General features: G+C 52.6%; 2 protein-coding genes across 2 annotated transcripts; both read right to left on the bottom strand.

Moving 5' to 3' along the window:
* Nucleotides 1–4,447: 4,447 nt before the first annotated feature.
* On the bottom strand, nucleotides 4,448–6,427 carry N7532_003093 (uncharacterized protein; the record flags this gene model as incomplete). The annotated part of the gene is made up of 1 exon (XM_056615587.1): nucleotides 4,448–6,427. One exon carries the CDS (start codon nucleotides 6,425–6,427, stop codon nucleotides 4,448–4,450), a length of 1,980 nt encoding a protein of 659 aa, XP_056475944.1.
* Nucleotides 6,428–9,550: 3,123 nt separating this feature from the next.
* N7532_003092 (putative ABC transporter) lies at nucleotides 9,551–11,837 on the bottom strand (the record flags this gene model as incomplete). The annotated part of the gene is made up of 7 exons (XM_056615586.1): nucleotides 9,551–10,071; nucleotides 10,129–10,282; nucleotides 10,334–10,413; nucleotides 10,462–10,924; nucleotides 10,992–11,250; nucleotides 11,315–11,555; nucleotides 11,645–11,837. The coding sequence occupies 7 exons, from the start codon at nucleotides 11,835–11,837 to the stop codon at nucleotides 9,551–9,553; spliced, it is 1,911 nt and encodes a 636-aa protein (XP_056475943.1).
* Nucleotides 11,838–12,118: the final 281 nt, after the last annotated feature.

Genomic DNA, 12,118 nt, shown 5'->3' with positions numbered 1-12,118 from the left:
TGTGCAGGTTGGTCGCAGGAAGTTTCAATGATACACGGGTTAGGGACGTGCTGTACATGTGGCGGAGCTGGGGCCAGTGGCGGTAGAGATGACTTCAGAGAAGGAGGGCGACATGTTGTTGAACTTGGCGATTGAAGTTGGCAATTGGCGATAGAGCTTGGCGGGTGGGAAATCTTAGGCGCCAGCGGTGGTAGAGGTCTTTTCGGAATATCAGGAGAATATTTTGTTGAACTTGACAAGTGATTGACCTTGTTTTGAAGGGGCTGTAGAGAATTTAGGCTGTAATCAAATTGCGAAGGCTGCGAAGTCGGTAGCTGGTCATCATTGGTTTTATTTACAACGGGGACATCCGGAGGAAGTGGCAAAATTTTCGGAAGTAATGGTCGTGGCGTTGACATGGTTTTTGAAGATTGAGTAGCAAAAGAAGTCTCTTCGTAATGAGGATTGGTAAATTATTAGAAATTAGCGATGGTGGGTTATAAGAGTGTCTTGGGTAACGATAGATTGATGTTGACAAAGTGTACAGAAGGATATGGATACGAGGAAAACACATAACTTAGAAAAAACTTTTAGAATCATTCGATTCATCCTCAACTATGACGTAACGGAAAGGGTTAGTTATTAATTGGTCTTCGAGAATTTACGACTCCTCTGGGGCCGATGGCCACTGAGAATTGTGTCTGCTGATGAATTGTTTTCCGGGGGAGTCAGGTGCTCAACAGTTGCATCCCTGCTGAATTGCCCATTGGGGTGCTCAGTTTGTATGGGAACATGTGCGTCACTGGATGGAGTGGTGGCTGAAGTAAGTGAAGGTTGAGCAGTCTGCTGACCTTCGTCTAGGCCATGGGAATCAGAGACGGATATTCGCCTCTGAGGCCTCTTCATCGGTGTCAGTGGGCTGGCGCGACTGTTCCATCTGTCTGCTTTGTTCTGCTTTTCCGCTGATGAGGCAGGAGTCACGGGGGCAGTCGTAATGGAGCCGAGATTCGGAATGAAATAAACATCATCCACGCCAATTGCGAGCCGAGGCGTGTTCGTAGTAATACCGAAAATGCGTCCAGCGATAAATACGCGAGACTGCGCAGCAAGGACAGGAAAATTCGTCCAACGGTTTCCGTTTCTGAAGTAAATAGAAACCGTAAATGTCACGGACGCTTTGTTGGAGACGTCATAGACATTAGCCTCGAGGTCGTAATGCAATAGATTAGACCCATTGTTCAACTGCCCCCCTCCGCCTCGGACTATTCCCAGTAAGCTAACTGTAGGGAGAGCGGCCTCTGGGCAGTGCATATTGTATGCATGAGGATCAGAATGGTCACCAGGATGGCTAAGGAAACCTTCAGCGGTGGGGAGGCAAGGGTGGCGTTGTGATACGGGATCTCACCAGTCAACCTCATGGGCGTGTAAAATCAAACGTAGAGACCCTTCCGGGTCGACACAGGTTAAGAACGAGCCCCAAGCATAGATGAATTTGTTGGGTTCGTAAGATTGAGGGTTACGCGGCGAGGCAAAGAAATGTATGGTAGTCGGAAGCTCATTCAATTCAACATCGTCTGAGTAGAGATCCGGTTGGAAAGGAAGATGTAAGGACGCCTCAATTTGTAGAGCAAGTCCCTGGCTGGGCCGAGATGGGTCGGGTCCCACGCTGTCTATGAAGTCCCTCAAGTGAAGAATAGCGGGCGAGTTAACCTGAGACGGCATAAGGGCAACGATCTGGGAGGAAATAAAGACCGAGATAGTGCAAGGCCGAAGGGTGATGGACAAGAAGAAGTGGCATTCAAGACTTTCACAGAGATATGAAATATATGTGTAAAAAACATCTAGTGTCTGGATATCAAATTGATACAAGATTGGCAATGCAATGAAACGGAAAACTTTACAGTATTATTTCCAAGCCACACGGAGAAATTTGATCGTATATAGCGAGCGAGAAGGCTTGGGAAAGTAAAAGTGCAGAGCGCATGATCACAACACCAATAATAATGCCAGAATATCTTCACTAAAAGAGAGTGATGATGTCGACAATGTTGGGCCAAGAACGTAGACAACGGTCCCCATCACAAGGATACGAGGTCCACGACGAAAGGGGGCTGCATGGGTGCTATCACGTGTTAAAGTTCCGGAAACGCGAAGCCGAACCCAATAAGAATCCTTTCAGTGATTTTAGCGCGAACGCCATCCCCGAAACGAAAATAGCAGCAAAAACCCAATGGTGCGGATGGAGTCAGAGTGAGCAACAACACTGAAAAGCTACAAAAACGCCAGCAGGGGAGCGGATTGGACAAAGAACGGAAAACTAGAGTCGTTTCCGGTATAATTAGTGTCCAATATCACTGGAAGCATGCGTCCAATATCAATGGAAGCATGCGTCCAATATCACTGGAAGCATGCGTCCAATATCATTGGAAGCCTTTGTCCAATAGCACTCAAGCCTTCGTCCAATGATACCGAAGCACGGCGAGCCAATCATCGCGATTTCGGTCCATTTTCGCCACGATTTTGTATGGACCTTTGGCAGTCTGTTGAGTCGCGAAAATAAAATATATAGTTCGTGTCACGTGCATCCGTTTCCCCTTCCTCTCACTTCGTTCGTTTCAGGGCAAGCACGGCGAGCCAATCATCGCGATTTCGGTCCATTTTCGCCACGATTTTGTATGGACTTTTGGCAGTCTGTTGAGTCGCGAAAATATGAAAAAAATATATAGTTCGTGTCACGTGCATTCGTTTCCCCTTACTCTCACTTCGTTCGTTTCAGGCCAAGGCCCATCTTCAGGCCTCGCATGACTTCATGTGCGAAATAATATTGAAGTTGTACACATCAGCAGGCAGGATACAGAAATGAAGCTTAAAGCTGCGATATGGAACAAAATATCAAGTTCAGCGTTCCATAATGAACCCGTACTCTCCCGAGAAGGAAGATCGCGATCGACTGCATCTACCAAGACACCGTGGATCTCTCGAATTTGTCGTGGTCGGATGGACCCTATGATTGTCATTCACATCGCAAAGCTTAACGCTTTGAGATTCCATTTACCGTTTTGCAACGTGCTCGTGAATTCTGGCCAGCTCCCAGAGGATCGAGTCCAAGGTCGATCATGCCTCCGCTTGGCTCCACATAAAAAGACTGTGTTTTTGCTTAGACCAATGCCATGGTTATTGCTGAAGCCTGCCCAGTTGGCCAGGCGAAATGGAGACGCGTGTAGTACTCTCAATCACCACCCTTCGATTTGTTTCCGAAGGATCTGCACTGTCTGATATCACTAGCCTTGCCAAAATATAGCAGTGCGAATCTGGTGGCGGCCAACGAAGTAAGGTCCAGACTCATCATTTTATCCATGAAAGGGACTCCAACCACAGCCTCAAGAGGAAACTTGAGTAGTTCTACATTTAGTCACGTGGAGAATTAAAATACCGCCAAATTATTCACTACGTACTGGAAGAATTACAGATACAAGAACAGATTCAGATATCCATACGGCCAAATCAAAAGGTAAAGATGACATGGTGTTGAGACATGAGTAAACACGAACAATAATAAGCATGGGTATAATTTCTCCCCTCCGACTCGGACGCAAACCAGTAACCAGGAGAAAGAAGCCCAATATAACAAAAGGCGGCACCCGTAGGTCCACAAGAAGTATATGTATGAAATGCATATGAAAAAGGGGAGGAAAGAAACAACAACATGAAGCGTAGTGGACATGAACATGAAGGACATCAAGCATGAGCTATACACGCTGGCAATGGTAGACGTAATGAAATCAGCCACATGAAAATAAAAAGAAACAGGCAAAGCATCATCGAACTTGTCATCGCAGGTCATCAAAATCGTACAATCATGTCACCGTACCGGGAGTTCGTCGACCGTCGAATTCACCCTCCCCAACAGATTCGGCGCAGTGTAGCGATAGTACCACGTCGTTACTATCGCAAGGGTTCACGTCGCTTCCTGTCGCATCACACTGCACCGGATTCTCGCGGGAAGAATCTTTGTGCCGACATCGCCCAAACGCAAGAGACAATTGCAAAAAGACAGAAAAACCAGGGAATCCTCCCAGTCCGACGAGGACAGGTTGGCAACATCTTCCATCTCCCTATCTTCCATTATCCAAGAAATGGAGGACCTTAAGGAGATAGATCAGTCACCCGAAGAAAGAACCCGCCCTAAAAGCTTTGCTCAAAACACCATTTTTGTTTTTGGTTCCCAATTCCAACCACACAAGACCCGCCCAGACGTAAGCGCTTCGCAAAAAAAAAAAAAAAAAAAAAAAAAAAAAAAACAAAAATTTTTTTCCAACTTTTGGAACAAGGACCCGCCAGCTTTTCGCGACGCAGGAGGTGAAGATAAAAAAGAACATGAGGCCAATCCATTATGAAACATGGGATCGAGGGATGAAAGACAGAGAGAAGCAGGAGATGAAATGGCATCCCCGGCGGTAATCATCGTTTAGAATCGATTCCGGCCATAGGTGGACTGGGAAGCCCGCCGGCTAGATCGTTCCGAGCGGCGATCATCGCGTGGGCGCCGGACATCTTCCAGCTCTCGACGGCTTGCAGTGCCCGTATGGTCGGAGTAAGAGGAGCCCGCAGGCAAATAGGCCTTCTGCTTGCGGCTACCACCAATGCTAAGGTGGAACCCGCCTGCATCGCCACTTCGGATGTTAATCGACTTGCCCTGGACAGCCTCCTCGGTGAATCCAAGTTGCACGCCATCCATCACGAGGCTGATGTTCTTATCAGCGCCTGCCTTGGAGCCGGTCCCGCTGCCACTGCCGCGGCTACTGTTCGACCGACTCTTCTGGCTGCCGTTGTCGCTCCCTGCACCGCTGGCCATCATCGGAATGAGTGACTCCGTTGACATGGGTAGTGCGGCTTGACCGGGTGTTCGACCCGACTTGGCGGCCTGATATTCCTCAATACCTCGCTCTTGGTCTTCCAAGCTCGCATGGCTGGTGCGAGCTTCGTAGTAGTACTGCTCCGAACGATCGGGTCGACGTCGACGGGAGTTCTCGACTGCTACTCGGGCACCACGGCCAGTGTCGTGGTAAGAGCTGGACCGCTTGCTGTCACGCAGACTCTGGCTCCGCTCGGGCATGATACCAGCCTCTCGGGAGAGACGACGAGTGGCGTAGTCTGGCAACGCATTGGCGATTTCCGACATATCCATGCGGTCGGCCGCTCGAGAACTTCGGCGTGCGGGAATGGTTTGCACCGTCTGAGATTTGCGAGGAGGGTCGGGCCGTTTGGCCTGGTGGATCTGTGGGGCCGCCCTGGGTTTTGGTGCTGGTGCTGGTGGGGGTGGCATCTTATAATAGTCCTCGTCACGGCCTTGGCTATACTTGGAGCTGTGTCCACGAGGTATTTCGCGGGAAGAGTAGCGCTCGATGGGCTCCATCTCCTCGAAATCCTGGAAAACCTCTTGATCCAATGGGTGACGCTCGTATACCGAGGCACGGCGAGAACGAGATGGCTCACGGTCAGCCCGTGGAGGTCGAGATCGAGATCGTTCCCGTGGATATTCCGATGGAGCACCATACTCCGAGCCAGCATAGCCACCCGTGTAGGATCCCTGTCCATACGGCGATGAACTGTAGAAAGCCGAGTTCGAGGGCGGTGGGCCATATTGCTCATAGCCATAACTCGGAGGATACATAGGCGGCACCATGGAGGACATCTCGTGGATGCCCATGCTCATGGGTCGGTCATGATGGTAGCCCCCGGAGTGACGGTACGAGTTGGACCGGCTGGTTCGGTTGGAGGGACGGTGGTACTCTTCGTAGCCCTGAGCCCAACGAGGCGGACCGCGTGGTGACGAGGGACCAAAGTCGGGCATGGGCGGACGGCCCAGATACGAGTACGGCGGAGCATACTCCATGCCCGGCGGGAAGCGGTCGACGGGAGTCGAGATGGAGGTCGACGAGGGATGATAGATGGGGGCACCACCTTCGTAGTGGTAGTCGACGTCGTGGTATTGACGGATGGTCGAGTCGCGTCGATCTCGTCGACGAGACTTGGACGGCGACCGGGGCACGTGAGAGGAATGATATTGGGCGGGGCCCGGGTAGGCACCAACCCGCATACTCTCGTCGTGGCTGGGCCGGGAGCGTTCCTTGTCCTTGCGGTGCTGGCGAGTTGAGCCTTTCCTGGCGAGGTCGGCTCGCTGCTTGGGCATGTCCAGCTTAAGAGGGGCCGGAGGGGATTTTCCGCCCGACGGCCCAGATTGGGTGCTGTTGGCCGTGGCGGCGGTGCGACTAGAATATCCTGAGTCACTGGCGACGTCGATCAGCGGCTCCGCTGGGAATCTGTGATCAGACCTGGTCACTACTTTGGCCGCGGTATTGGCCACCTGCCGGCTCTCGGGTACGATGTCATCCTCATCCTCATCGAAGTCCTCGACGCAGGCCGGACGAGGTTTCTTGCCCGCCATGGCTAGCTGCACGTTCGGAAGGCGTGGGAACTGGTTGCAGGCCGCTTCAGCAGGGAATCAGGTTGGTCCCGTTCGGGACAACAGGAGTGGGATTGGCTTACCCACCGCACCGGCAGCGAGGGATATGCTTGGTTGGCAGGGCTGCAAGCCACCTCTTTTCTCTCTTGCCCGATGGGAGACCAAGATGACGGGGTCTATCCACTGGAGGATTTTTTTTTATCGTGGGGTGGTTGTTTGTGCGTAATCGTCTGTGGGTGGTTTGTCGGTAGGTAATTTTGTCGTCCAATCCTCCTCCGATGGTTCTTTTTCGTCCCTTTTTCTCTCCTCCCACCGTGTCTCAGGCGCGACGACCCAGGCTGGGCGACGCAACTCCAGAAGACGGACCTGCCGATCGCAGGCGCGGCGATGGCAGGAAAACGTTGAGGAGCTGTCAGCGTGCGGAGAGTGCGAAGTGGTGTTTTCCAGAACGCAATGTCTCCATCGAAATGGGTGGCAGATTGGGCAGGGCGGAAACGAGAAACGGTCGGGCGGCGCAGCGAGCGTCGTTGGGTGTTCGTGGGTCGCAACGAAGTCAGCCGAGTGGTTGGGAATGGACTGCAGCTGCAGCTTGTGCCTTGGGTTGGATTTGGATCCTCTGCCTGACTGGTACCCGGTGGGGATGTGGAGTAGTAGTAGGGCAGCGATCAAGGGGAAGGCGGCCGTGCAAACGAAGGTGAGATAAAAAGGACCAGATCCAGGGCCCGATGCGATAAGCGATGAGCGATGAGACGAGACAACACGCAGAGGAAAGGAAAAAGGGAAGAAACGAGACGAGGTTTCACGATGGTGCCCAACAGAAGAAAAAAAGAGAAGTGGGGGGCGGCGTCATCCTACTAATAGCCCGCAACCCTACGGAAACCGCCAAACCGCCCAAACTCGTCTGTGCAACGCGTTAAGCTCGGGACCCGCTCGGGTTCCCTGGTTCCCTTGTTTACTGAGTATACCCCGACACTAGCATGTATACTGCGCTTTGAGAGGTACCCGGCGCTGGGGTAGTTATTCTTACTGGAATATCGTGCACGAACGGAAGCATTGCACTCGGCCATTTCGCCTTTGCATCGGCATTGCATTCTTTTTCGCGGATCCAAGTCCCCGCCCGACGTATTGCGGCCCAATCTCGCCTCCACCGAAAACGGCCGCAATATTATCAGCAGAATACTATAGCATCAGAGGAATCCCGTGAAAAATCGCATCCTCCAAATCGCACTCCTCTCGATACAAGACTGATTTCCGGCTATCAAAGTTCAGCAACGTACCGGGTACGACGAAATGTCGGTGGGGATGTCTGCACGTCTTCCTCGACTGGCACTAACCTCGCCCTCCGGCCACTACTGTAAGTGTAGAAGCGAAAATTGCCACATCCATGGTGGGACCGTCGAACCACGCTAGAAAGGCCCTCTGTGCGTCCCGTCCATGTGGCGGGTCCGAATTGGAGGGCCTCTTCGAGCCGCTTCGTGACTCATCCTGCTTTTTGCCTGGAGCCTGCGGAGGCTGTCTGTGTGCGCTGAGAAATACACTACGTAGCTGATACTCTGTGCTGTCCCGCAGAATATCGCACGCTTGAATGGATGGTACCTGTACCTGGGGATGCCAGTGAGTAGTGAACGTTCGAAGGGGAAGTGGGAGTATGACATGCAGCACGGACGCGATCATCCTTTCCCTTCTCAGCCCTCACTTCACCTCCTTGCGTCCCTCGACTGTCGCCATTTCCACATCCCAGGTTTGATCCCCCGCACGTGCGGCGGCATTGTCTTCTCGCCAAAGCTGCGATGAGGACAGCGGGTAGGTCCATGCTCGATGAAGCCAACAGGTACAAGTACACGGTACATCGTGATCAATCTGAGACAATACTTCCTCCCACCCAGCCCGAGCTCAGCCCCGGAATCCAGATCGAGGTTGATCCATGCGGCTCAACGACTCGGTCACCAGCTGGTCACGGTTGTCACTGCCTGTTGCCTGCTGCTGGCTGCCCGCTGTCCGGTGCAGGCTTATCTTCTCCTTAATTTGACCCCGCCAGATCGATCTCAATCAGATCGGGTCAGAATTCAAACATCAGACGGCAGCAGAGATATATAGCCTGGGACGAGCAGGGACCAGGACAGGGACAGGGACCGGGGAGTCGATGGATGGCCAGGGATCTCGTCATTCGACAGCCGCATGGTTCAGCTAATAACCTTTGCGCATGTCATTTCCATCATGCTCGGAGGATTGTTAGTACCTTCTCCCGCCTGGGCTCGGGTATGTCTATAGTAGCGTAGAGGATGTAGTGAGTACTCCGTCTGGAGTACCTCCGAGTCCAGAACCCCCTTGCTTCGTCTTCTGCAGGGTGGCATCAGCTCCTCATTTCCCCCTTCACCGCTCTTTCTACACGCTGATAGCAGCACGCAAAAGGAGGGGTTGCGACGATGAACATCCTTTTCGTCGGAACTCGAGTGCCGCTTTCAACCAGCGATGAGGGTTTCTCGTCTTGTTCCCGGACTCCGGCGATAGCAGTAGCTGGCATCTGCGTGACTTGCAGCAGTCCCCGCTTTGATAATCATGGCGGGTGTCGATCGCTCGTTTGACTTTGCACGTTCTATACTCTTCTGCCCGCACTACACCCATCTTAAGAGATCAGTCAGCTCATTTTTTGCATTCTAAGTGCTGTCGCAATCGATCAATGGATTTTACGCTTGGATCGGTCGTTGCTCGGGTGACGCCGCACTCGAGGGTCGTACAGACTCGATAGTCGTGGCAGATTCTGGCTGGTTACGCACAGCGGTGATCTCTGATTTGTGGCCGGGGTACTACAACAGCCTTGAAGTGTCCAGACGATGACTCCTCGGAGATTTAGTGGATAAATGGAGCTGTATCGATTCGAATTCGGAGTAGCTTTTGGGGAATTCAGTGAAAAATGAGAGTAGGCAAAGATCGCAGATACTATTGTACACGCCTGGCATCAGTTCCCATCGTACCCCTTGTACTAACTCCGCAAGATCATCCTCGACGCTACCCCTCTATACTTAGTAAATAGTACACAAGAGAGGCTGATACCACGCTTGAAGCGCCTGTCCAGCGCATGACCGCTTCGGAGGTAAAGCACAATCACGTCTTGCGCAAGTGAAGTGCAATCCATCCGAACAGTCGATACACCGCAATGATTCCCACGAGGATTCCCACCCACTTCCCTGTTCTGCCGGTTGCGTACCCATACGTCTCCAGCACGCCTGTCCCGCGAATCTGGCACTGATCGGCCAAGTCCGTCGTGTACATGCAGTGGCAGCCCGTGCCGCACGAGTAGTTCCGCTGCGAGAATTCATTGACCATCATGCCCTGAAAGACATAGGCTTGATAGTCAATGTAATGAAACACGTATTTCCAGAAGGGATTGAGGATCTTTGGCGTGACGAGGAATCCTCCTACACTCATCCATAAGCCATTGGCAAAGGCCACCAGAGCCAGGGAAATGACAAAGTTCGGGAACATGGCTGTCACGAAGACGACAAGAGACTCAGCAGCCACGAGGTCAAGGAAGATCCACATCACCCAGGTCATGAAGGCGTCGCCGCCGGGCCGGAAGTTGGAGAGCCAGTAGGAGACAATGGAGAAGAGCATGGAGATGATGACTGTCATAATAAGTTAGTATCATGGTTTCTTCAATACTTGACCCTGGGACGACTTACAGAGGAATGGCAGGCCGATGAGAAAGTTTGAGATGACGAACGGCGTCGCGCCATACAGACCATTTGCTCGCTCTTTGGCAAAGTTAGCTCGGTCTTCCAAGAAGGCCGGGACGTACGCCACCGCCATGAATGACATGAAGGCGGATCCGAAGAACTATACAGTTGTTAGTTGGTTCAAACTCAATCGAAGACAAGGAAGACACACAATGGCATTAACGAATGGCTGGATGTAGTCTTGGGATGGGTGAAGGCGCAGCCAAACCGTTCCCATCATTATGGCAAGTCCTAGAGACTGTTAGCTTGTACCAGTGCAAGGACCAAGAGGGTACGTACCTAGATACATCACGATTCTGATCCCATATGCCACCACATCACGATAACTCTTGATAAATGACCGATGAAGCAGGGCGGCCGTAATTCTGGCCCCTCCGGGCCGAGCGAGATCGTCCACCTCGACTTTACCGTCATCCTTGCCTTCCTGCCGAACTTGATCGGACACCTGCCGCGTGATCGCCTGTGCCTCTGCCGAATCGGCCCAAGACTGCTGGATCTTTTTGACCCGGTCTTGTGCAACCCCAAGCCCCTTTGCGTTTCCAAAGTCTGAGCTGACAATATCGAGGAGGAATTCCGCGGGGTTGGTGTGATCAGGGATCGGGTGACCGATATCTCGGAAATAGTCATCGACGGCCGCCACGGGACCGAAGTAGCATGTCCGTCCTGCGGAGAGCAGCAAAAGCTTATCGAAGAGCTCGAAGGTCGTCGTGGAGGGCTGGTGAATACTGGCGATGATGATGATCTACCACGCACACATTAGCTAACGTCCCTCGACCTGCAGTCTGATTGACAATGCAACTGAAACTCACGTTGTTGGCTCTAGCCAGCTCCTTTGCGTAGGAAATGACCTCGAAGCTCGCTCTCGAGTCTAGACCGCTGGTCGGCTCATCGAGAAACAGGATCTTGGGGCAGGTGATGAGCTGGCTGACCACGCTGACACGTCGCTTTTGGCCGCCGCTGATGCCCTTGCGAATGGGCGTGCCCACCAGAGTGTTGGCTTGCTGCTGGATACCGAATGCCTCGAGGAGCGTCCGGATCCGCTCGATGCGTTGTCCCTTGGACACAGAACTAGACCAGGATATATTAGCTACCGGGTTCGCTCGACTAGCCTTCCATGCTGGCATTGACATACCTGGGAAGTGATAGATCCGCTGCAAACTTCAAGGTCTCTCGCACGGTCAATGAGCCGATCAGAGCATCCTCTTGCTCCACGTATGAAGTCATGCGGCCGAATGCGCCGTTGTCGATTCTCACGCCATTGACATAGCTGTCTCCCATCACCTTGGCCCCTGATCCGGCCGGTCGTCGCGCCAGCACATTGAGCAGGGTTGTCTTTCCACAGCCCGATGGGCCCATCAAGGCGACCAGCTCACCTAAACAGATAATCTGCGTTAGTATGCGAGATAATCCGGCATTGTCCTCGCTGAACCAAGCGATTTGAGAATGAAGAGAGAGGGTATACCTTGCTTCACGTCGCCCGTAATGCTATTGATCAGATCGGTCGCCTGTTTGCTCTGGCGGTCTTTGACGGTCACCGTCAAACCACTCCAAGAGAAGTTTTGCACAGTGCGGTTCATCAAAAACTGCTGGCTTTCGTTGCGCTCCAGGTCCGGGCCCAGGGTCCCGGTATCGACCAAGGGAATTGGCGAGCCCATCTTGTTTGAAACTGGAATGGAAAACCTGTCCGTGGTTGGTTTCAGCTGAGAGGACACTCAAGCTTGGATGAGAGGGTGAACGTGGATGCGGAGACGGATGTGCTACTAGGACGCGGCTGCCGTGCGAGGGTGTGTTGTCTGAGTTGAGAATCGTGACTGCGCCAGTAGGCGTGTTAAATACAAATGTAGATCTGAACCGCGGGTGCCTGTCGCCGACCAGGGACTCGGCGACCTTGTTGGACGCGGCATCTAGTCTTATTTACTAATTTTCAGGGCCTTGC

The sequence above is a fragment of the Penicillium argentinense genome, assembly GCF_028826775.1.
Source record: "Penicillium argentinense strain IBT 30761 chromosome Unknown utg000004l_segment0_segment0, whole genome shotgun sequence".
Taxonomy (NCBI): Eukaryota; Fungi; Ascomycota; class Eurotiomycetes; order Eurotiales; family Aspergillaceae; genus Penicillium; species Penicillium argentinense.
This window is presented reverse-complemented; position numbering and strand designations above follow the sequence as displayed.